This window comes from Indicator indicator, chromosome 10 (assembly GCF_027791375.1).
Source record: "Indicator indicator isolate 239-I01 chromosome 10, UM_Iind_1.1, whole genome shotgun sequence".
NCBI lineage: Eukaryota > Metazoa > Chordata > Aves > Piciformes > Indicatoridae > Indicator > Indicator indicator.
This window is the reverse complement of record NC_072019.1, coordinates 21048322-21074232: the sequence shown is the minus strand read 5'-3', so window position 1 is coordinate 21074232 and position 25911 is coordinate 21048322. Positions and strand designations below refer to the sequence as shown.

The 25911-nt window shown below is 51.1% G+C and overlaps 1 protein-coding gene across 3 annotated transcripts in view; it reads right to left on the bottom strand.

Annotated features, from left to right (window-relative positions):
• Positions 1 to 25911, bottom strand: part of RNF220 (ring finger protein 220) — a 221510-nt gene that overhangs the window by 116035 nt on the left and 79564 nt on the right. Inside the window, exon 2 of one of the 3 annotated variants that reach the window (XM_054384174.1) lies at positions 21239 to 21313. The exons of the other annotated variants lie outside the window; for them this stretch is intronic. Within the exon in view, the coding sequence (XP_054240149.1) occupies positions 21239 to 21313 (75 nt within the window). The remainder of the gene's footprint in view (positions 1 to 21238; positions 21314 to 25911) is intronic. 3 annotated transcript variants of the gene reach the window in all.

The following is a 25911-nucleotide window of genomic DNA, read 5'->3' as shown; positions in this document are numbered from 1 at the left end:
TATCAGGCACCAGCAGTGAAGACACAAGGAAGGTGTCACAGGGCTCCCAGTCTTCCTCTTGGTCCTGCCAGGACCTTGCTACATGACCCTGAAGCACAATTCCCTACCTCGGTTTCCTCGTGCATGACATCTGCTGTTGCCCTCATCACTGATTTCCCTGCTTGACTTGCAAAAAGTAATTTATTTTCACTTTGCAAGTGTCTTTTGGTCTCAACTGCTTCTGGGGAAGAGGCACAGGGAGCCAGGAGCCATGTGCAGGCAATGAGCACACCCAGAGACAGCCAGTGCAAGCTATGCTCTCCTTGAGACCCAGTGAAACACGTCAGGGCTCAGCAGGAGGCACCAGTGGCATCACCACTTTGCATACAGGCATTTGTTTGTAGCTCTGCAGCTGGACTTTGGTTTGCTCCTGTAAAACATCGATTTCAGCTATAAACTTTATTTACAGAATATTACACAGGATTTAGTGAGAACCATAAAGACCAGAGCACAGAATTACCCATGCTGTTGTTTTCCAGCAGTGACCCAGTAAGACCAGCAAAAGCAGCCTGCAACAGACACTCAGCCTTCTCTGCCACATTGTCCAGCTGACACAGGCAACCACTGCCTATGGGGGCTGCCCACCCCGGCATCTCATATCCTGCCCATAGCATCATGTTAGATGTCTCTCAGTTCACTCTTAATGAGCTCATACATCCACCCAGGACAGCCCAGCACCATGCAGAGCTCCTGTCTCATGTCGTGGAAGCAAGACAGCCCAGTTAGCACAATGCTATGCTCTGTCTCATTAGCATTGCCTCTCACCAGGACTAATTATCCTGGCTGTTAGTTCATCTCTTTTGCCCAGCATGGCATGGCCAAGAGGAGGTGTGAGATCTTGCTGTCCTTGTACTGGGTCCTTGCCTCAGTGATGATGGCAACTTCACTGGGACCACAGCATCCAGTCCTGGATAGCTCCTGGTGAGCCATGAAGCTGTTCATCTTGATGCACTGAAATCAGGAATCTGGGGATATGGAGCAGGGACCATCCACCTCAGCACTGGTAGGAGCTGAAGATGGATCAGACAGGAGAGACTGGTGAGCAGATCACAGTGTGCCCATACATTTCCCCACTGTCCCTCTGAGATCCTCCAGCCTGTTTCAGTTCCACTGCATGAACTAAAAGGTGGTAAAGGACCATCTTAAAGACCTGCACAATCTAAATATAATGTCAAATGTCAGCATTATAGTTAAATATAAACTGTCTTGAGAGAAGAATGGTGATACTTTACAGTGTTCTCATTGGTAATACTTTGCTTGCAGTGAAGGTCAGCAGAAAACAGAATTTAAACTACTCTCACAGTGCTGATGGCAGCATCTTGCTGGGGTGAGACCCCCTGCAAATGGCTCATGATGCCCCTGAAGAGCATGTACCCTACAGCAGAGCACTTCAAATCCTGCCTCTGCATCAGAGGGGTTTGATAACTGCTAGGGAACAGACTTGACCTTTAAGCCACTAACCATGGTCCAGTGAAGAGCCATAAGGCTACCCTTTTGCAGGAGGCTCTGAAGGACACTTCTCATCCAACTCCACCACTCTGCTGAAAGGGTTCTTACTAAGGCAAGAAACAGAGTTGTCAACCAAAGCAAGTAGAGACTTTTCCACCAGAAAAATGAAAATACTCCATGATTTGCCCCTTTTGCTTCTCTAAAAGGGCTTAGGGAAGTCCTGGCTGAGCAATCTCTCTTACCTCCAAAACTCAGACCCTACTGCAAGCCTTGAACTTCATCCCTTATGACATTTCCTTAGGAGGTTCTCAACCTGCTCTTTTGCTTGAAAACACAGGCCATATCCCCAGGGGTCTCCAGGAGTCCCCAGGCCATGTCCTCAAGCAGCCTCCAGAGATTCCTAGGTGTTATAGAATCATTTTATTTAGAAGAGACCTTTAAAATCATCAAGTCTAACATCTAACCCAGCACTGACAGGTCGCCACTAAACTCAAAGGTCCCCAAGGCTTCCTTTGCTGGGGCCACTGTGCAACCCATTCATGCCAGGGCTGGTGCCACCCTCCTTCTGCATTGGTCCAGGGATGCTGCAGGTCTGTCCCCTCCCCGTGGCCACAGTGTGGCTGAACCTGGTCCACCTCCTCCCATTGCTGCTTCATGGCTGGAGGATGTGACGTCAGGGTCCCTTAATGGGCAGCAGTCACCTCACTTTAATAACAGCTCCCAGAAACAATTGTACATTTACAACCCAGCGAGCGATCTTGGCACGCTGAGCCTGCTCCCCTTCCAAGGCTTAATTTGATTTTGACATATTGGCTTGAGATTAAAGGGCTCTCATAAAAAAAAAAAAAAAAAGAAAAAAGAAAAGAAAAAAAAAAGGGAAAAAAAGAAAAAAGAAGAAAAAATAATAATAAAAAAATCCCAAACACACACACACATCCAGCCCCCCCACTGCCCCTTTTTCAGGGCTGAAGCAAAAGTGCTAACATTGTAATATTTTAAGTAGAGAAAATCCAAGTGTGCTTTACCCCCCGCTGGCTCTTATGCTGGGCTTATAAAAATTAAGTGGAAACCTACACAGCTGTAGGCTATAAATCCTTTGTCGCTAACGCAGCCAGGCCTGGTACCTGCCTCCAAAAAAGAAAAAGAAAATAAATGCAAACTCCAAGAAGTGAGCAGCCAAAGGAGATGCAACAGGGCTGATGGGGCTGGGCAGGCTGGGGAGAAGCTGCTGGGGCCTCTGCAACATCGTTGTGGCCAGGAGACTGTGGGGAAGGTGAGTGGGGAAGGGAGGAGAGTGTTGGAGCATGGGAGAGAGCACAGCAAAGCAGTAAGAGCCCTCTCGGCTGAAGATCAATTAGCATCAATTACTGACTTCATTTAATTGTCGTAGAAGATGAATTTGTCATTTTTAGTCTGGAATTAATGGGAGACCTTCAACTTTCCCTTGGCAGTCACAGCAGGTCACTGAATGTTTTTTTTTTCCTTTTTGCAGGGGGGAGAAACGTGGCAGTGGGGCAGAGAGGGAAGAGCTGCAGACGTTACCTGTGTAAGTGTCCCCATCCGTTCCCACCCATTCCCATCCATCCCCATCCACTGCCATCCCAAGCGTGGCACCACAGTGGCAGCTATCCCCAGCAGCTGATGGGCACAAGCAGCACATCTGCTGTAGGTGCCCCGGCCAGCCCTTGTGCCGTGCCCAGCAGCACTTCTGCCACCACCTTTCTTGTTTTCATTTTGGTTTTTTTTTTTCTTTTCTTTTCTTTTCCTTTCCTTTTTTTTTTTTTTTTTTTTGGCACCTTCCACTTTTTCTCCCCTTTCCTGTTTTCTGCCAGAAATTAATTTTGCCGTCGAGGGCTGCCAAGTGTTTACATTTTCCCCAGCAAACAGGCGACAGTAAACAATGAACACTCGCAGATGAAATTGAATTTATAACTGCATTACGGGGCCAGATAACACCCTAAAATAATACAACGATAAGGAAATTCGATTTGATTGCCAGCACGAATCAGCTTGGGCCCATCTGCAGCCGGGGCCTCCCATAATAATTTTAAATTGGGTTTGTAAACCTTATTTGTCCTTAAATATTTCTGTCATTTTTCATTGCCAGAGACAGCTCCTTGGGTGCAAGGTGGTGCGTTGGCCCCGCTGGAGCCGCGCTGGGGCACAGGCAGAGGGCCAGCGTGGGTGCCCAGCGTGCTGAGCCGGCACTGGGGCCGGCGGTGACAGCTGCTCATCCTATCCATCACCATGTCGACAGCCTGGGAGGGATCTCAGGCAGAAATTGAGTTTGCCTCGCAGGGGACAATTGAACAAATTAATAGACCATTAGCCAAGCTGTGACCTGAGAAATGAGGGTGCTCAGGCTCTCCCCAGGTTTGGCAGGGAGGAAGGGGAAAGGCAACAGAAATCCAGTGGTCATCCTTAAGGGGATGGTCCCAACACCCTGGGATGAGATGGGAGATGTGGGTGGGCAGCCATGCTGGGTGTCCATGGTAGCTTGCCTGAAGCCCAGCACTGGTTCCCCCCAAAACAGCTAAGCTGTTGTGCTGGCATGCAGTCAGCACAGCAGGAGGGATGAAGGGTTCTAGCAGGTGAGAGACAGCAAGAGGAGCAGTGAGGACGATCCACTGTGATGTAGAGAGATAGGAAGCAGCAGGAAAAGGAAAGGTAGGGAGAGGGGGAATAAACCCCCCAATTCCCTCTTGTTTCTGAGAAACCCACTGCAGAAAGCCATCATATAAAATTGCTGCATGAAACAGTGCTGCAGTGTGCACAGGATGCCTCCTAGGACCCCAGGGTGCAGGGAAGCAGGGCACCCTCCACTCCTGGTGGGTGAAAGGCTGGTGGTTACCACCAGGCAGGATACTGTGTGTCTGCACTGATCCCTGCCTGTCTCAGTCCTTTTGACACAATGAAGGATGGTGAACTAGGAAAGAGCTGGGCAACCCCTGTGTCCTGGCCACCACCTGGGACTGTGGAGGGTTGATCCCAGGAAGAACATGGTCCTCATGTCTCCCAGTGCAGCCAGGTACACTGTACAGTGTCTCTCCTCTGCAACCTCCACTGAGCTTGCTTGTATCATCACCATTCATTATCCAAATGACTATATTTATTAAGTCCCCTGCCAAGGCGTTACAGAGTGGTCTCTAACAGAGATTAAAAGCAGAACAAGACACCAACATGATCTTTTTTCAAGGGGAAAAAAAAACAATAAACAGCCTCAGCACTGGCTTCTAGAAACACAAGTAGTGGGAAGGCTGCCAAATTCATTGCTGCCACAACATGAACATAACTTGTGCCTGCTACTCTCAGGGGTGGGGATCCCTGCACTGAACACCTTCACCCACTCTGTCCTGGGCAGCTGCACCACCCCGCCTTGGCCAGGATGCTGAGCCCCACAGGAATGTCCTACCCTTCCTCTGCCCCTGTGACTTGTAAAGCAGAAACAGATCAGGGCTGTTCTTCTTTTGGAACCAACAGCCTGCTGCAAAGGCATGCATGAGACAGGCTAGGTTGGTCACTGTCCCCAAGTGTGCCAGCCCACTGACACCAAGGCACTACCGCCTGGGGCAGCACAGGAATGGACCACCACAGTCCTGGTGGCATTTGCCAATGGCTGGGACGACAGTGGGACACAGCCAGGAGCCATGGCTCCTTGCTCCTGCCCCATGGGGTCTATGGAGCACAACGTCAGCCTCTGCAACAGGAGGCTGCTTGGTTCTTATTTTCCAAGGTATTATTTTAAGAGCAAGGTGCTCTCTGAGGAGGCAGTGGGTTCCTTTGTCTCTGCTAAGATAATCAGGCGCGGCTAGGGTGCATGTTCTGTAAAAACACACACTGGCTTCCACTCACTGCTTACCTTTTTTTCTGAGAGCTGTAAGGGTTTCAATTACCGGATTCTGGGATTTAGTGCCCAGGGCTTTTTGGTGTGCGTTAGATTTATTAGAAGGTTTAGTACCAGCGGAGGATTCACGCATTTACTCCCAGGAGCCCAGCTTCCGTTCACAGACCCTAAATCACGAGCTGAGATGGGCTATTGTCACTTACGACATTAGCATGGTTAACGTACACGAGAATGATTAATAGTCATATACATGCAGCTTCCCCCTCCTCCCCAACCTCACGTCTCTTGCCACCTCTGCCCGAGCCAGGGGCTGCAAGGGGTGCAGCCAGCATGCCTGCCTTCGTGGGGACAGCCATGCTGCAGCCCCTCCCTGTGAAACCCAGGTGCTCAGCACCACCCCAGCACCAGCAGTGTTACTGCTTTACCCTGTATTCTACCATTACTATTATTAAGAGGAAATGTTGAAAGCATTGAGGGGGCAGAGGGCTTTCTGTCAAGGCAGGGTTATGGGAACCCCCTGTAGAAACTGACAGGAAGAAGGGGACGGTGCATAGGGGAAAAAAAATGCACTGGAAGAAGGGGAAGGGTGCAGGTTGACAAAATCTGAGGAGAAAAATTGTTGTTCTAAGAGTAAGCCCAACCTTCCCTGGCAGGACTCATCCATTCCTTGCTGACTCCTTCTTCCCAAAAGACACTTTAGGGCCAGTCTGTCACTGGAGAAGAGGATGGTGCCTTTATTAAGCAGTGAACAGTTCAAGGAGATAGAACTCCAATCCAAGCAGATCTCTGAAAAATCACATGAGATTATTTCATGTGTGTGCTCAGATCACCTCACACGTGCAAGAGTAGATCCACATGTTATAGTCCTCCTTATTGTCCCAGGAGTCTGGCTAAAAGGCTAAAACTCATTACACAAGTGGCCTCCCAGCGCCTCAGGGATGCAGCAGCCTCTGCATTGTGGGGCTCTGCATCGTGCAGTGACAGGTGCCCAAGGCTCAGCCCTGCTGTGCTCCAGAGGAGACACAACCATGATCCTAATGAGCAAGATCCTGATGGCTTTTGTCCTTTTTCCAATACTGTGTTACTTACATTCCTTCTTTTTTAATTAAAGCAGCCCCAGCTGATTTTACAAGCTTGCCGCTGCTTCTCTCCCAGTCTCTGTGTCTCTCATATGCTTGAGTGCTAGTATTAATTATTAGAGCCAATTTACTGTTTATACTCTGATGTTTTAACTAATTACCACTAATGGCAGACACCAGTGGGCAATCAACTTCATTTAGTTCCCACTGCAAACCTCTCATTACCATCTGAGAGAAGGAAAGAGAGTGCGCAGGAGGGATAAATAAAGAGCAAGCTCCATGGACAGTGGGTGTTTGGGACTGGTGGTGGAGTGCTGGGGCATGCTCCTGACTTTTGGTGCAGCTCTTTTGTCAGGAGGGAGGATTTAAGGCTCCAGCACGTGTGGATGGGTAGCAGGGAAAAGCCACTGGGCACAATTACACTGCAGAGGTTCTTAAGATTGCTGGCACTTCATGCCCTGCTGTGTCACCAGGGAAAGTCTCTAAGCCTGAGACAGCTAAAGTTACAAGAGAGCAACAGGCCTCTTTCCTTGCATGGTAAATTACTTATTTTCCCTGCTGGGTTTCATCCCAGGATTCACCCCTGGGGAAGTGCAGCCCCTCCTCATGTTCTTGGCTTGGTGTGATGCTAGATGGAGCCAAGGTTCCTGAGTGTCAGGTGCCTCTGATGTTAATCATGACATGAGAAGTACAGTGGGTGATGTGCAGTCAAGCTGAGCTGGGGCTGAAAGGCTCTTGAGCTGGCCTTCCTCCTGTCTGGAGCTGAGCTTTAAGCCTGGGCTAGTGAGGCTTGGTCATGGAGCTAGTTTAGCTGTTTCTGTGTGTAGTGATACTACTGACAAATCCTTAACATGAGCGTATCCCTCAGCTTATATCTCTGTCTACTTGTTCCCTCTGGAAACCCAGGAAGGCCACCCAGGCACCTCAGAACAAATGCAGGGAGTCCACAATGTTAAATGCACATAACCATCAAATGATACAACTGTCCTGGCTGTGTCATTTCTTTTTGATTTTGGACCAAGAAGCAAACAGTTGGTGCAGAGAGGAGCCTGCAAGCATGATGGAGTGAGTTGACTCCACCAGAGTTGGGCTCGTCCTGCAGTTCCAGGAGAAATATTTGGTGGGTACAGCCCAGAGCTCAGCATAAGGGACTGAGCTCTCAGACATCCCCAAATGTGGCTGAGAAACACCTCTAGAAAAAATGGTGTCCGGATCCATTTTGCCTCCTATGGCAAGACCTGTTAACCCTGACCTGGGACAAACCTCCAGCCAACTGTATTTGTGGTTCTGGGGATCTGGGATCCAACCCACAAGCATGAACCTCTCCAGGGGACAGATAGAGCTTTAATGACCTGCCAGTTCATTACCAGTAGTGGGAGTCCTGCCCTAACAAAAGGGACTGCAATGTTTTCAGAGTTCACATTCCACCAATGCGATTTTAGCTCAGTGATGCCATAAATGTGGGAATCCCAAAACAGGGGCATGAGCTCTGCTTCAGGGGTGGGGCTGGGCACCACTTCTCCAAAGTATCTCCAGGCTTTGTTTCTCCCTTTCCCTCTTTTTCTCATCTTTTCATTCCCCGATTTGCTCTGTTGAAATCCTGCTTTTGAAAGGAAGATGGGGGGGATTTGAGACCTGCTCTGCACTGGCAGGGACATGGTTGCCTGTCTTGTGGAGGGGGGGTTTATAACTATTCACACATCTGAAATGTAATTGCTGTCAGCTTTCTCCATTCTTGCAGCACAAGGCCTTTAATCTCTCCCACCAGACCCATCGGCCCTGATATTGCAGCTCCAGAAAGGCTGGTTTTATGTACTTTAACCCTGTGACCTTTACAAATCCCATCATTCCAATCAATACGTCTCATTAGCGTTAGGTAAATGTATGGGATGGATGGGGAGCTGTGCTGGGAGGAGCCCACAGAGGGTGGAGTGGAAAGTGCTCCTGCCTGCCTGCTCTCGGGGGGCAGCACAGCCCCATTATGCTCCCGGAGCTGTTAGGGGCATCCTTGCCTCCAAATATCCTTCCCCTTAGTCAACACACCTTGGTCCAGCCAGAGAAGAGCGCCAGCTAATGCAAAGCATGAAGCAATGTCCCTGCAAAGTCAGTTGTGGAGTCAAAAGCCCAAGCTGTTAACTGGACCAAGCTGTTGGAGACATTTTTTTCTCTCTCCTTGGGAAGGAGACGTGTTTTACAGATTTCCCCTATGTTAACTAAGTGAAAACATACGGGGCCTGTGGCAGGTGATGGGAAAACAATGTGGAGTATGTGCAGGGCTGTCTGCCATCCCTGCCTGCTGGGCAGTGGAGCTGCTGAGGAAGGTGGTTGCTGTGGCTAGCAGGACAAAGCCAAGGATAAGGGTGAAGAAAGGAAATCTGTGTCACTTCATGTGAAAAGAAAGGAATTAATGCATGGAGAAGTGTGCCTTTACACCAGGTGAGGACCTCATCAGCACAGGAATCAGCTGTGCCAGGTGGGACCAACCCACAGGTTCACAGGGCATTGATCAATCGGAGACGATTCATAAAAAGATTGGGGACAATCCTGCCCTTGGGAAGTCTGGAGGTGGGATAGTGTTACAATCACTTTTTCACTGAGAAGGGGGCTCCCTTTCCCCTGGATCTGTGCCTTAGCAAAAAGGACTGTAAATACAATTACTACCCATAAAACCACCCAGCTCTCCTCTGAATCCTGCTCAAACACTTGACTTGGGTGACCCCCAAGTATATCCCATAGGAGTGGGCTGCTATTACTGCAGCATGCCCAGGATGGGGGCAACCTGCCCCACCATGCCTACCTCCTCATTCCCTATGCTGCCACCAAGGTGTGGAGTAGCTCCCAGGAGACCATAGGACAGGTGGCCTCCAGACCTCAGCATTGCTGGCTCACCCATGCCACATGCCTCTCAGCTCTGCATGGTTCCAGATCTGTGTCCCAGAGCCTGAACTGAACTATCTCATGCTTAAGCATATTTGTCCTTGGCAAATCTACCTCTTGAAGAAGAAGATGAGATTAAGCTGTTCTTCTCTCAGTGGGTGCTGCAAGTGGGGAGGGTGCCTTCCTCTGCCTCCCCAGGCAAGGCAAATATTTTAAGTGGCATCTGGAGCTGGGTTTTGTTTCTGAGCTCTGCTATCCCCATCTGCAGAGCCAGCACGTTACTACAACAGCACTCAGCCTGCCTGCTCCGGGCTCACCCCAGCAGCCTGATAAATACAGAGCACAAAATATATTTGTATACATACGTCTATTTCTGCAAGACCCTACAAAAGCAAAGACTTAAAACCCATGGGTGAGCTCTTGCTTTTGCACGTTTGTGAGGTTTAATGAAGCTATTTCCATGAGGTTTAAACTTAGAGCTGGACCAAATACACCTCTCACTGGTGCATGGGACAGACAGAACTGTCTCTCTGCCCAGGGGGATATGTTGAGCTGGGTATGCAATGTTTGCATCTATGTTGCGTGGTTTGGAGACCTGGTTCATGTGCTCCCCCTTTCCCAGCACTGGTGCCTGCCCTCCCTGTCTCCCCGTTGCTCTGTTTGTCAAGGCTCTTTGGCAAGACCTCGGGCTTGTTGACAAGCACTAAACTGCAAGGCAGCATGAAAACCATTTAAACGCTAAGCTCCCCTTGGCTTTAGCGAGATGACTGCAGCGCAGGATCTTAGCACAGCCCCTGGAAGAAGGCAGAAGAAAGGAGAAATTAATAAATCCTCTGGTGGGGCCAATTTCACTCAACCTGACACTGCTCCTCCTGCAATTATATGGGCAAATTCCAAGGTGCCTCCCTGGTGCAGTGAGCATCATATCAGCACCCCTATCCACTGGCTCCCTGGTCACCAAGCTGGGAGCAGCCTTGAAGCTTGGGTCTGGTTTGTGATAGGAAGTTTCTCAGCTTCAGAGTTTCCTCTCTCACAGAAAAACTCTCGGGCCCATTAAAGCCCCAGCTCTGCAGTGCACCAGGGGACCTCCTCCTGTGGCAGGGCACCCATGGGCAAGACCTCAGAGACTGTTTCAGTATTACTTTTTTTCGCCACCGACAGTGTGGATCCAGCAGCAAATGCTCCCAGGCAGCTGCAGACCCTCGTCAAGCCTTTCAGAGCAGTGCTGCCCTCCTTGGCACTATGGTCCATGGCCTGGTCATCCCCACCGGACAGCAGGACATCCTGCACAGCTGTAGCAAAGGGGAACAAAGTGAGAGGGTGGAAAACTAACACATCCCCCAGCCACATGGTTATCAGAGGAGGACAGAGCAGTGGCCTTGCTGCAGGACCCTGTTTAGCCTTCTTGGGCTTGTCCACTGGAGGAAAGCTTAGTGTGAGGAGAGATGTTGTAGACAGAGAGAGATTGGTGGGTCCAGAGAAGCAACGGACTGCAGCAGCCTTAGATTTTATCAGTGCCTCTGCACAACCAGATGACCTTGGAATCCTGATCAACATCTCTTAATAAGACACAGGGGAGAAGGACGAGGAGCTAAAGGCAGTGTGCTGCAGGGCTCTGGAGGAGCCAGATACAGCTGAGGGCATGCTGTGCTGCCACTGTCTGGTCTAATACTGCCCAGAGCATGAAAGCTTACTGGCTCCCTTTTTCTCAGCCATTAGAAAAGCTGCTTTTGGACAGTAATGGAAACAGAAGGAAATCCCAAAGGCCTGGGACCCCCCCAGATCCCTGTCTGTTCCACTGGCTCCTATGTGCCTGTCTCATTCCTATGCTGCACCCCTTTGAAGGGTTGAGGCTGACCCCAGCCCCGGGGGAGGTGCAGAGATGTTAATGGTAGCTGCAGAGCAGGAGCTTCACAGTTCTTCCTTCCGATCCTGGTTTCTCTTGGCAATGTTCAGCCCTTTGAGCTCTGGGGAAAAAGACAAGAGGAGCAGCCACAAGGCTGGGAAGGGAAGGGAGATCTGGTTCATCGCTGGAGAAAGCAAGCAGGTGCTCAAGGACCTCATCCCAGAGCCACCACTGCCTCCCTGCCATGCAGAAATCTGCCCTTACTCAGGCCAGCTTTTCAGACCCAGCCATTACAATGACAAGGGTGATAAGAGATTCTTATCACAGTGCTCAGCATCGATTTGAAGCTGAGCCCCTTCCCAGCACTCCTCCTCGTGGCTGCTGGAGCAGCAGTTGACACTGCAGACAGATTCACAGCAGGGTTTGTTGGAAAGCAAGGATGACAGTTTGGGGTTCAGATCCCTCTGGAGATCACCTCTCCAGCTTAGCAGCTTCAGGTATATCCTCTTGCTGCAAATACAGCATGGGATGGAAACCAGGATGTCTAGGCTCCTTTCTGCCACTCATCTGCATCTACTTGGAGACCTGGCTGGTGTCCACAGACTGCAGGAGGGGAGGTGTGGATCTTCATCCCTGGAGTGCACTGTGAGGGTCCATCCACAGGGGTACCTGGGCAAAGGGTTATGGCCTCCCAGCTGAGACAGGAGCTTGTTCTCCTACTTGTAATCAGAGGATGAAAGCCAAAGGTCCTTCCAAGCCCATAACAGAGATGGGGAGCAGCCTGCCGTCCTGGATTCCAAGCTTGCAGTTCACTGCACTCTTGTTTTACTTTCTACAGCTCAGTGTAGTCTTCCTCCACTCCAACCTCCTTCCCCACCCATACTGCTCACCCACTCATGGTTGATGGGGACTGATCCTGCCCTCCCAATACTTGGGAGGGGGATATTCCCATTGGCAGAGCTGAGGGCCCTAGGCACAACACATCAGTCAGCTTTTCCCTGGTGTCACTGTGAGCTGCTGTATCCTCTCCTGCCAGGTGGTTGCTCTGGGTGTCTTTCATGAGGAAGCAGAGACTGCATCCAACTTTCAGTGAGGTTAGGGTTGATTTAGCACAGCTTCTCAGTCTCTCATTATCTCCCTGCACCACCTGCACCATTTACAAAACTCAGTTCCTCCTACCAGCCTCTAAACTTGTCCAAAGCCCTGCTTGGAGCACTCCTCAGGGATTCACACCAGCCCAGGCTTCCACCTTTTCAATTTCTGCCTTCTCAGCTTCAGGATGGGCAACAGGATGTTGTGCACCTGGGAAGGAAAGCAGAGGACCTGGCAGCACAGCTGCCCCCACTGAGGCAGCCTTGGGCAGATGGCACTGCAACTCCCCAATTCTTGGGGGTTCTTTGGCTCAGATGCACACAGCCACTCTTTAAAGTACACCCAGAAAGGCAGAGCAGGACTTCAGCCACTAGTGGAGAAAATGAGACATGGGTGGCTTGTGGGTTCACACAGCAACACAGCAGAGCTGCTGAGAGGACCAGGACCTGCTGTTATGGAGCTGGCCAAGAAGCTTTGTCCCCTTTAGAAACGTTGAAGGCACATTAGCTCGAGCTGTGCAGACGTTGCAAGTCTTCCCTTTCCTGCCGGCACCATCTCTGGGAAGAGCAGAAGCACGAGGCAGTGGCAGGGGAAGCATGGGAACAATGGAGGCTTGTGTAGAGATGAAGAAAGGCCCTTCTTATCGTTGGGGGAGCTCGCAGGCATCGCAGGATGGCACCCCAGGTACCCCAGCTGTGCCAAGTCTCCAGTCCAACAGAGCCTGAGCTGTTGTGAGCCCAGCCCCGGCACAGAGTGTCACCGCCTGCCTTGGTTAGTGTGGATGTTCTTTCTTTGTGCCCACTGGCTTCTGCTCTGCTGACCCGCTCTGCTCCCTCCACTGGCACCATCCATCAGCTCTGGCAGCCCTGTCAATTCCAGGGCTCCACAATGCCATTCCCCAGGGGAAAAAGCACTTTTTTTTTCTTTTTTAAGGGGAAGGAGAAGTATTTTCCCTCCTGACAAGTTGCTAGGCTTCCTTCCTTCCCTCCTCAGAGATATCTAATGCTCAACAGAGCCCAGGGACAGGGGCACTGCATGTGCCTGGGCTTTTCATTCATCCCAGACTCCCTGCTGGCTGCCAGGGGCCAGAAGACCTGCAGTACCTGCAATGTTCCTGGGAAGATGTGCAGTGTTCCAGGGCAGATGTGTAATGTCCCCAGGGCAGATGTGCTCCAACACCCTACCTACCCCTGGACCCTTGCTATTGCAGGTACCAGGCAGGCGGTGGCAGCCTGACCTGCAGCCTGCAGGTCCTGCAGGCAAGTCTGGAGGGTGAGCAAGCCATGCCAAGCTGGCAGGACCTGGAGCAAATCAGCCTGTCAGTGGCCAAACCCATCTAGTCCTTTGCACAATGCCTTATTGGGGCTTGCTGTAGCAGCAGCAGCAGCAGCAGTGTTACTTCATACGTCCCCTGCCCATTTGCCAGCCTCAGAGGCATCAGTGGGGACAAGGCAGGGATCCTAGGACATCTGCTAACTGTGTCAGGCTCAGGAGGACAACACTGCTACTGGAATAAAGATAGGGCAGGGTGCATTCACACCTCCATCCCTGAAAGCCCTCCTCCAGGAGATGGTGATGTACATGATGGTGAAGTGAAACTTCCAGCAATGTCCCATGCCTGACTACTTGCCTTGAGGCAGCAGTAGAAAAAAGCAGGATCCTGTGAGCAGCTTTCATCTCATCCTCCCTGCCTCCCTGGGCCAGGGTCATCCCTGAAGTGGCAGATGTTGCTTCAGCTCTGCCCAGCCCAACCTGTTCTAAGGTCCAGATGTGGGGCAGGGACCCAGACATTATCAGGACTTTCTGTCCCTGCCCTGGCAATCCCACCTTGGTAACAGAAACATCTACTTCAATTCTTCAACCAGTACTCTGCTCTTAATAGTCCTGACAATTCACAAGAAAACAGGGGCATTAAATAGTAAGTATACATGCTTGGATTAAAAAAATAAATATTGCTCCCGTTAATTATAGGTGGAGTTATAAAAAGATGCAGAGCAAGAGGTGCTGCTGCCCTGTGGGGTCAGTGGGACTGAGCACCTAGGGCTATCCTGAGCCATTGGCCAGGTGATGAGGGAGACGTACCCACCATGAGTGTGGTTGCCTGCTTGGCACATGGCTGGACCCTGCCCCTCAGGAAGGGCCTGCCATGGTAAGAGGCTGCACAGGGGCTGTGCCAACAGGGGCTGCAGAGCTGGCTGCAGGGTCTTGGGGTGCCCATCAGGTACTTGCTTAGCTGTTGCACTGGTGGGACCTGGCCTGCACCAGCCTGTGGGCTTTTAATTTACTGCTTTCCTTTTACCGTAAAACTGAAAGGGGAAGGTGCACCCTTTAATCACTGCCTCCAGGGCCCCGCCTGAAACCACACAGAGACCAAGCGAAGGCTAGGAGTTAATGCTCCTTCCGACACCTTTTTATGATTCATGGGCCTGACCTTGAGCCATAAACCGCTCAACCTCCCTGCCACACCGGCAGTATTTACAGCCTGCAGGGGCCATGCGCACAGCCACTGAGGCGGATCTGCAGCCAGGCCGCGCGCCGGCACAGGTATGCAGCCAGGGATGCAACAGGTAAGCAGCCAGAGATAGGCAGCCAGAGACAGGCAGGCTGGGATGGCCTGGGGGAGCCCGGGGGGGTGGGCAGCCGTGGACAGAGGCCAGCACAGCACACAAAGCTGGAGGTGTAGGTAGTGCACTAAGGAATCCATGTTTATGTGCACTCACACAGGCACACAGAGGAGTCTGCAGGCGAAAGTGCTCGCTGGGTAGCACTAGGCAGATGCACATAACAAGCACATTTGCATGCAGCGAGGTGTTCGTCCCCATCCCCCCAAACACTGCACCATGCTGGGAGGCTTTCCACTTGGCGCAGAGGGACAAGCACTGTGGCTGTGGGCATGGCTCCACAGGGAAGAGTCCAGGCTGATCTGGCAGACCCCAGCATCCTGCAGCATGGGTCCTGCTTCCCAGAAGGAGCAAAGGCTACTGCTGACATGAGAACCTCCTTGATGTCAGGTCCTGGCATCAAGGTCAGTTCCACTGAATGCCACTGGCCAGTCAGCTCCAAGTCTTGCTCTGCTGGTGAGACCCACGAAAGCCTACACTGGTGCAAACAGGAACAGGGTGAGGCTTACTGCTTAAAGCAAAGGGTGCTTCTCTGGGTAGGCTTAGACTAGCCAGCTCCTTGCTTTATGCCTCAGTTTCCCTAGTGCTGCAGCAGGAAAAATAATCCTGACCCATCATGTTTGCACGGAGTGGGGAGGCCAAGCTTGTCAATGTTTGCGAAGTGGGTTTGGCTCCTGCGGCAGAGTAAGCCAGAAATGTGAAGGTCATTATTATTAGCAGAATTAAAGCAATTTAACCCAGAGTGAGGGGGTACAGCTGAATGCAGTAGCTGCGCCACTCTCAGCAACAAATCACACACATGCTCAACTGCAAAATGGTGAGGAATGCTGTGATTATGGCTCATTTTAGAAACACTGGACAGAACTAGAAGGTTCCCAGAGTGTCCTCTAACACTTCTACCCAACAAATTCCCTCCCTCAAGGCAGACAGAACTGAGGTAGACTGTCCCTGGAGACATCCAGAGCCTTTACCAAATTTCAGTGACCACTCAGCACATCCATCCACAAATCTCCTGGCAGAGGTCCACATGGACCACTTGCCAGCACAGAGGTCCTCACACACAGCTTACCTGGTTCTTGTCAGGACCAGGATCTTCTACTTTGTCCTTAACAGGGGAATACAGCATTGGGCAACTTCCCTAGAACAAAAACCTCCCCCCTCCCCCCTATTTTTTTTTTTTTTTGGTTTACAAGTTGTCAAATTTTTTTTCTTCCTTACAAAACAAAAGAGGAAAAAAACATCCTTATCTTGGAAAGCAGAGTTCAGGTAAAAGCTACTGGTCTTTTGGACTCAGTGAGTCCCCATTGGTAGCCTTGCTTGTCAAGAAGAATTTATCAGCCAAACAATGTGCTGGTATAATGCACCATATAACTAGTGCATAAACAAACTTCAGCATGATAAATGCCCTGCTTTGAAGCCATAAAGTTATTAGCTAGTGGCTGTTAGCTACTGCTTAGCATGGGATACTCTCCTGCTGTTAACCCCTGCATGTCTTGTCTCAGAAGCCCAAAGTGATCTCGAGGGCACCTCTGTGCTGCAGGAAAGTGCAGAGTGATCTAGTGGGCAGGGGTGCTTCTGCTGGCACTTATCTGTGCACGTTAGACCTACTGCAAGAACTGTGGAAGGGAAATGTTTGTGGGGAATGGGGCTCTGAAAGCTGGCAGCCTCTCTCTGTCCTATTTGAGACCTTTGGCAGCTCTTTTCCTTCCCTCTACTCCTCGAGATGCAGATGCAGAGGGGAGCAAGGGCAGGGTGGTTCCGTACATGCCCATGGCTCAGACCCTTCTGGGTTGCACCCATTTCAGGCATGGGCTTAGATGGGTCTGGAGGAAGGCAGTCATCCTTCCAGTGCTCAAGCTACTTCCTGTAGATGAAGTGCTGCTGAGGACTCTGAAGCAAAAGCCCTAACTTTTTCTGGTAGCAGCCAGGTAGTGAGCTCTGGTGAGGTGTTTAGAGTTCCCTCTGCTGCCTGCAGTGCATGGTGGCTTCCAGCTCCTAAGGAGCACAGACTCACTGGAGGTGAGGAGGTGCTGGAGAAGCACAGCTGTGTCACAGGGCCAGCATCACTGGCTGTGAGCTGGAAATAGCTAATCAGTAGCAGCAAAGGCAGCGGCCAGGGCTCCTGCCATCACCAGCCCTGGGGAATATGTTCCCCATCAATGTCCTCTGGTACCCCAGAGCCACCTCCTGCCCTTGTCTCATACGTGGATACTGGACCATACCAAGCAGCTGGGCATGTTGGTTGTGCCTGGAATGGCAGCAGATCTTTGGTGCTCAGCCCAAGGTGCAGAGGTTGTTACACAGCAGTGTGGCAACTTCTTGACCAGACAGCCTGGAGCCCCAGAGGCAGAGTGTGAGGTACTGATGGCTGGGGGCTAATTCCTATCCCACTCCCAGTAAAACTATCCCTGCAAGGTGGGAGGAGGTGTCTTAGCAGGGCCACTTTGGGGGCAGCAGGACTCAGGGCTGCCTCAGCGCCTGTTCCTCATTAGAAGCCCAGGGTTGAAGAAACTCATAATTAGAGCCCTGAGTATTAATTAATCTCCATGACCCTCCTCTCATTCTCCTTCCTCTGCTTCCACAGCTCAGGAGGTTAGCCTGGATTATTAACACATGCAAGTACAGGATGGCAAGCTCACTGAGAGGGCTGGCAGTTCCTAGGCCATATCCCTGTGTTCAGAGCAGCCAAAGGTGCCTTATCCTTCCCCACCAGCCTGGCACCCCTTCCCTGCCCCCTCTGTCTCATGGTTGGGCTGAACTGGGGACACATCTCACTCGCTTGGGCACAGGCACTTAAATGAGCTGAACCATTCCAGGATGAGCAGAGCTGCTTTTATGCTATCTCTGCCTGCAAGATACCTTGTGGAGTGGCTGAGGACAGATATCTGCATCCTGGGTGTCAGGCTGAGCCTTGCTGGAGACAACCTACCCTTGGAGAACTTCCAGCATGATGCAGTGCAGAGCAGCCAATCCAGCCCAAACCCACCACACCAAAAGGTCCCATTTCTGCTTATCCAGACCTTGCCTGGGTCTTTAAGAGCCCTAGAGTATGGAGAGGATGTGGAGACGTTTTGTGTAGTATGGCCCCTCCAGCCCAAGGATGTCCATGCAGCCTCATCTGCTTGGGGCACAGACATGGCTCCTGGGAAAGCCATGCTCCCTGTGCTGCCCAGGCACAACTCTAGGAACAGAGTGTCACAGAGTGCTGCCATAGAACAAGATATGAAATAAATTAAAACTTTTCTGACTCCCTGGTAACCACCAAATGCTTCTCTCATCTGATTTTTTCCCTTTTTCTGCTGAAGCAATAAAAAGGGGAAAATCAACATCCAAATGATCTTGTTTATGGCAACTAAATAAGCTGCATGTGCTTAATCCGTTAGAGTTTAATGAATTTATGACTTGCTTTGGAATTTGACAAGGGCTGTAAAAGAGTAATTAACATTTATCAGTGTGTTTTTTACACACACCCCTCCCTCCTTCCGTCTCCCTTCCCTCCTCCTGCCGCCTGTCGCAAAGCAGCACTGGGTATCGGGGGGAATATAAAAGTGATCAATTAATTCTTAATAATCTCAGGGAAAGATTGTAGAGTCACAGTATGAACTCAGGGAGTGTCAATAAACATGCCAAAGGTTGATCCCCCCCCCTTTCTGGCGCTACTGCAGAGGAATGCAGGCAGATTGGGAGGGGACAGGGCTGCAGAAGGCACTTTGGTGGACCAGCCCTGCAGCCTTTTCCTTCTCTGTCACGCTCCACCAGCCTTCAGACCAGCTTGCTGTCACTGACACAGTGGGCCCTGGAACAGGGAGTGAGCATGGGGCTGGTAGCAAGTGGGATCCCCATTTTACACAACAGTGGTGGCAATTTGGAAAAGCAAGCCCAGTTGCTTCCCATGCAGCTGGTAACTCTGTCCTGATAGACATGAGCCTTTTGAGAGTGACCCCAAACTTTCACCACCATGACCACAGGACATCCAAACATCTACTGAAATGGAAAGTGACAGGGGTACTGCCACCTGCACCACCCCTGCTGTCACCCCAGTGTCATTCAGCACAGGTGGCTGCTGCTATTTCAGCCCTGTTAGACATCAGTACTGACCCTTGAGACAAGCATCTCACTTGTGCTCAGCCCTCCCAGACATTCAGCTGCCATGGAGCTGGGCTGCAAAGCAGGGATGCAATTTGGGGGCTGCAAGAGGACAAATTGAGTCATCCCTGCCACCAGTCCCAGGGAATGCTGAATATGACCTAATGATCCCAAGGGATTTCTGGGCCTAGTGTGACCTGCCCTGGCTCATCTCTTTCTGCAGCCCTGGGGAGCAAAGACAGAAGGAGCCACAGCCACTACTTCCTCAGTAGGCAGGACACGTCCCTTGCCACTGTGATGGCAGTATCCTGCCCACAGCAGTGGCTTTTTCAGGCATGTGTGTGACCAGGATGCAGGAAGCCATGGGGGAGGAGAGTGGTCAGGTCTCGTGGGGGGCAGCAGGCTCTGTGGAAGAGACAGCAGCATCTGGGCTTGCTTGTGCGGCGAGAGGGTGACCCACAAACAAAAGCTCAGGATGATGAATCCTCAGAGGTCTGAGGCTGTCTGGGCATCTGCTCTGGACAGAAACAAATTCTGCCTGTCGAACATAATGGCCCAGAAATAAGCAATGAGTCAGGGATGGAGAGGACTGGACCCAAGGGGTCTGGAAAATCTCCACGCAGCTCCATGTGAGCACTGGTGGGGGTTGGAGGTGGAGGCAGTGATACCCTCCCAGCAGGCTGGGACCTCTGCACTGGGCACACATCTGATGTCTGAATGGGGCAAACGTGGGATATCTTGCTGGGCAGGAGTTATTCAGGACAGCCCAAGGCAGGATGAGTGTAGGACAGGCAGGGAAGAGATGAGGATGGTAACAGCACAAGCTTGTCTTCATTTTACCTGGACTATGGGTTGGGTCAGATGGCCAGCATGGGCTTTGGGGTTGGGCAGTGAGCAGAGCCTGGTGGGTAGCAGAGCTGAGACCCCATGCAGAGTAAGGAGGTGGGGAAGGGGGTCTGTGAGGGGCTGAACAAATCTGCCCATCCTGCACATGTGCATCTCAGAGTGAGAAATGAAGACACAGGAAGGGGCTTCAGGACACCAGGACTGTTCCCAGCACACCAACATCTGCTCTGCTCACTAGGCAGCAGGTTTGGGTTTCCATTGCACGAGTGCCACAGCAACAGCTGTAGCCAAGGCTCCCCAGAATTGCTGAGACACCACTCATCCATGCCAGCTGCCCTGCCTCACACTCAGAGTGTGGTGCCCCTCCACCGTTCCACGTTGCTGCCCAGGCTCCCTCACAGAGCCCTCTGCATGACCTCAGGATCCCTTCTCTGCCGTGCAGGCAAGGATGCTGCAGGGTGGTTAGGGGGCAGAGAGGGTGCTGCACTCTCCCTGCCTGTGCTGGCTCAGTCACTCCCATGTCAGCCTGTCTAAACAGCATCTCCTCCCACAGAGACCTTGCACTGAGGGTCGGCAGCTCAGCATCTCTGGAATTTGTCATGGTATCATCACAGTTATCAAAGAGAAGCTTGGACCAGGCATCCCAAAGAGCTGGGTCAACCAGACTCACCATCATCCAGCTGCCAGGAAAGAAGCCTTTGGGCTGATAACAGGGATGGGACTTGTGATGTGGGCTGGTCATCCCTGGTCACCTGAGTCCCTGCCTCACACCAGGCACAAGGCTGGAAGCTCCCTGCCTCACCCTAGTGTGCAAGGCAGCTCTTGTTAGTGAAGGAGCAGGGCTATAGTGGGGTGGTGCTTGACCAGCACTTGCTGCTTTGCAACAGCAATGCAATGGATTGGAGACAGCCCAACCATGCCCCAGCCTTGCTCCACTCAGCTGCTGCTAATGGTCATGACAAAGAGCATTTATCCAGCTGCATTTCCAGTTTCTCTCTTTTTATTTCCCTTATCTGTCACTCAGGTGTGACAATTTTAATACCCACAAATAATAAGGTGGATGGTTACCATAACAGTATCTGCAGCCCTGTGTCAGCTTTTCTCCATCTGTGGGTGATCTTGGGCCACACTTCAGAAGGAAGGGGTTAGAAGGAGTTAACAGGAGACTCCCGGGTCCCCTAAGCATCTTGCCCTGGGTCTTAAGCCCATAAGCAGTGGTGCTAAAGATAATTTTAAGCCATGATTATATGGAATCTGTTGATCTTTTGGACTCTATAATGGCAGATTAACCATTTTAATAAAACACCTATTAATCATGCATTAACCCTTCTCAGCTATTTGTACATTGAATACCAAACTGACAAAGGATTTGGAACTTCTAGGAGGCTTTTTGGAGAGGGAGGGAGGGGAGGTTTCTTTAAATAACAACAACAAGAAGAAGAAAAGAATGTAAACTTACAGAGGGGGAGAGTTAAAATCATACGATGAGTGGCAGTTGCAGACGCCTGGGGCCCTCTTTGGTTGTCGCTTCTATCTGGCAATCAATTGACAAGAAATTGAGATTATGAAACATTGTGCCTGTGATCAAAGGAGATGGGCATCCTTCCCCCATCTGAGGCCAAATCTCCTCTCCCCCACAGGAATCAATGCCAGTGCACATCAGTGATTTGGCCTTTGGCAGGTATCAGACGATGCCCGCACAAATTTTAGCATCAATATGTCTGTCAGCCCCACAGGTCTTTATGGCAAACCCTGACGTAGGATGCAACATCCTAAAGGTGGATCCTACTGGAGCATTTAGATGCCCATGAATTCTTTTTGAGAGACTTGCCTCTGAAAGCGAGTCATCTGGAGAGGCAGAGGGAAGATAAAAAGGGGAAATGAGAAAAGCAAACGCCCCACCAGCTCATGACAACTGGGAACAGGCACGGGCTACTCACACCCTCTCCCTGCCCACCCTTGAAACCCACAGCATTGGTGTGAGGTGTTCTGGCCTTTGGACCTGGACTGGCACAGCTCTGGGGCCTCTTGTGTAAGCACTGGGGAGGGGGCAGGCGCTGTTTCCTCCTGCCCCAGCCGTTGCAGCCTCAGAAACCACTGAGTCCCCTGTGCGTTAGGAACTGCCTGGAGGCCGGAGCTTCCTGCAGGTGTCCTGTGCTCATGAATCACACCTTGTCAGGGCTCAGGGCTCGGGGTGCCCAACGGCCAGGCAACAACCAAGACGCCTGGGGACCCCAGCCCCAGGATACACCCACCTCCCCACCACACCATCCTGGTCAGGCGAGGGTTAAGCAGGCATTAATCACACTGTTTGAGAGACATTTCAAAGCCTCTTCCAAATATTATAAAAAATGTCTTTAATCATCTAATAGCGCAAACTCTGCTCATGATGGATGGAGAGAAGTCACCTCTCTCCTCCTGAACCTAACAGATGAGGCTGAAGAGCTGCTGCTCCAGGCTGGGGAAAGTTGGGGAGGGGGCTGGGGGAAGAGAAGGACATTTCTCAACCTCCCACCAGAGCAGTTATAAATATGAGGTCATACAGCAAGAGATGATAACGCATTAAGGGCTCTTGAGATATTAGTCTGTCAGCCTCGTTAGACACAGCCTATTTGGGGCTGACTGCATAATTAGAGGCTGGGGTACCCATAACTCATTGGTGTTTATACAGCAGGAAGGGGCTACACTCACCATCACCCTCAGCACTCGGAGAAGTCATCTTCAGCAGGCATCAAACCCCACTCCCCACTGAAAAAAAATCCTCCTCTCCTCAGGGACAACTGCTTCTGCTCCCCACTTCCTGCCCTTCCCACAGTCCTGAGCCCACTGCACGCTCACTGCATCTACCTTTGCCTCTTACCTCCCCTGTGGGTGGGAAATGAGGCTACAGAGGTGAATGTCTTGCCTGAGATGCCCCCTAGGTAACTTGTGATCAAGGGCAGAAAAGTCCTCACTCCCAGTCCCCCTGCCCAGGATGGCTTGCTGGGGAGCAGCCCATGCTTTTTCCTGCATGGGACTGCATCCCCTGAGCACCCCCAGGCAGCCTCCACATCAGATTTGGTCTTCCTGATCACTTCTGTCTTTCCAGGGAACAGCTTGGACAAAGATGGGGAAGCCTGAGCAGAAATGAGGCCAGGGAGAGAGGAAGATATGCAGGCACTCCAGACAGTCACTCCCATCTTGTTGAGAGCATCCCCCACTCTTGACATTCTATTCCTCACTGGCAGTGTGCACCAAGAGACCCCTTTCTAACCTGCTTCATGGGCAATCACCAAGAGACAGGGCAGCGCTCCCCAAGTAATGCTATACCCAGAGCAGGGCAGCTAGGGACCCCATGCATGTTGGAGAAGCTGCAAGGAGCAGGGCTTTCCAAGTTCCCTCCGCTTTCTCTTCTCAGTTCTGCCCAGGTGGTGGAAGCACCATCATGGAAGGGCACTTCCCAACCAACCCAGCCAAAAAATTGAACAAGTGAAACAGGGAAAGGGAGAGTTTCCCTTCTGCAACTGTGCAGAGTGAGGGCACCACAACAGCCAGCTCCTGCTTGAAAGGGAACAGAGAGGCAGCAGTGAGCAGGAGGAGGTAGACAAAAGCCAGATCAAGCCCAGTGCACCCAGAAGAGATGGCTTTGCAGCACCAGCCTTTCCAGCAGCATGTCCCTGTAACTCCTCTTGCCCTGTGGCAGGTGGAAAAATGAATTCACAAGGAAGGGCAGGGACATCAACATGAGAAATGAGAGCCCTCACTGCAGGGACTGCCATGACACTGCCAAAGTCCCCAGTGTGGCTATCTCATCCCCTCTCCTTGCTCACCTGCCACTGCCAGGGAGGGGGCAAGGGGTCCATGAAGGTGGGGGCAACCCCATGGTTTCCCAGGCTGAGTGGGATAATGAATCCTGATGGGAGAAGTGACCTTTTCCAAATGCCACATGTCATTGGATTTTATATCACACCAGGACAATGTGCCATGGGTATTAAAATCGTTTTTCCAATAGAAGTGTGCATGTGTATGTGTGTGTCAGAGAGAGATGTGAGAAAAATAAAATTAAGACGTGAAAATTAGGCTGCCTCTAAACATGGCCTTTAGAAAAGACTTAGGTCCTCACAGAGCAGGACTCACAGAGAAGGTCCATGCCCTTTGCTCCTGAGATCATGGATGATTTTGTCAAGAGAAGATGACTTGTCCAAACCCCATGACAGAACTAGGGAAAAAAAACCTCAGGAGTCCTGATCTCCATTTCTAAAGTCCTGCAAAGGCTATCACCTCTACATTGTCCTCTCTGCTGTGGAGGGACACCTCCAGAGCTGTGCCTGCCCACAGAGGCAGGTACAGATATATGCAGAGCACAAACCACCTTGCTCCTGGACACCCATAGGTGTTAGTCTGGGTTGTGCACATGAAGAAAGCAAAGTCCTACATGACAGCCAACATCATGTTACTCAGCCTCACCTGGGCTTTAAGGCATCCCATGTCTCTCTGAGCCAGCCCTGTGATGTGCATGGAGCATCCATGCAGTTACCCATACACATGGATACAGATACCCACTAGATATGCCAGGACACATTCCCACGTGAAAACACAATGTAAGATGGGGGGAGCTGGAAGCCAAATTCACTTGAACTCCAGCCTGTTCCCTCAATCTGCAGGGCAATTGTCCGGCTGAAATAACAAGGCTGGGACAGAACCCCCAAGGGACAAGCTGTGTTTGTTTATTCAGCTTCTTTCTCCCTCTCTCCCCTCGACAATGCTCTGACACCGTGTCCTGCCGCGCCAGGGCTGCAACCCCAACGGGCTAAATTTATCCCAGCTGGAGCCCTGTTTACAAGCCTTGTCCTGTTTACAGTATGGTCCATCTTGCCCGGGACCAGGCAGTGGCCATCCCCAGCTTTCTCAGCCTCTGCTATGCCCAGGCTGCCTGTGTGGTCTCTGGAAAGACACCCAAGAACCCACACTCCCATGTGTTTGCACACAGGGCAGCTTGAGGCCCATCTGGAAGGTGATGGGGAGATGTAGGCTTGCATAGGCTGCTTCATGCCCAGCAGCCCAGGTGTCCACACCTTCCATCAGTGCTGGCTGGTAGCACACCATTACCCAGGAAAATGGCTGCAAGCTCAGCAATGAGGGTGCAGTACATCCCATGGAAACTGGCTGTGGACAACTATGTTCCACCTTGAAAGCATTCGTGGAGCTGCATAACTCTGCATGTGCTCTGTGCAATGCTGCCTCTCTGCAAGGAAGGGTCCAAGAGCAGCGAAGTCTGGACCAAGGCTCCAGTTATTGTGATAGGTCCCTGGCTGCAGATGCATGAGCAGAAGAGTTACCAAGGCTTTCCTGTTGTTCAAATGGATTGTCCAGAGCAACGCCATGGTGGAACTGTCATGGTGCATAGAGCAGTGTCCATCTTCTCTCATTGCTCACACCTACTTCACTTCTTGCTTCTGTTCTATTTCGGTTTCTTTGTACCCTGGACAGGGAGAAGCCTTTCAGCACCACACGCTCCAGATCACACTACCTGGTGAAGCAGAATGTCCAAGGAGAGAAGAAGGGTTGTCTACCTCAGCATAGCTCATTGTCCAGAGTTTTTGAGATAGTCTGTGTATGAGTGGGGGAGCAGGGAGTGGTGCAAATTTGAGCATAAAGGTTTCTCTACACAAAGTACTACTCCCGAGAAAACCTCACCATGATGAGTATTTCTTATTCCAAACATAAAAGCTTACTTAAGCTCATTCAGACCCCCTTTCACTCTGAAATACAAAGAGCTTTTGGGGAACAATTCAGCAGTCTGAATACCACCTACAGCCTTCACTCATGTTTGCTTCCAAGTAGAGGCAGGACATAAAAGGGAAGGGCTACTGGAGCAGCACATCTGTGCACAAACACGTAAGTGTGTGCTCCTCACACGTGCGGCTCCTCATCTCCGGAAGAAGATCTCCTCGTCAGGAAGTCATGGCCCTGATTACTTTGTCTTCCACGTTTAAGAACATCCCTAACTGCTCCTTGGATAGCTCAATTAGTAAAGTGAATATATTATATAAAGTCTAAAAGATTAAACTATCATAGGCAGCCCATAATTTCATGAAGAAGTCAGGGGAGCATATCCCTCTTATTAACTCTATAACAAATGTGATGAAAATG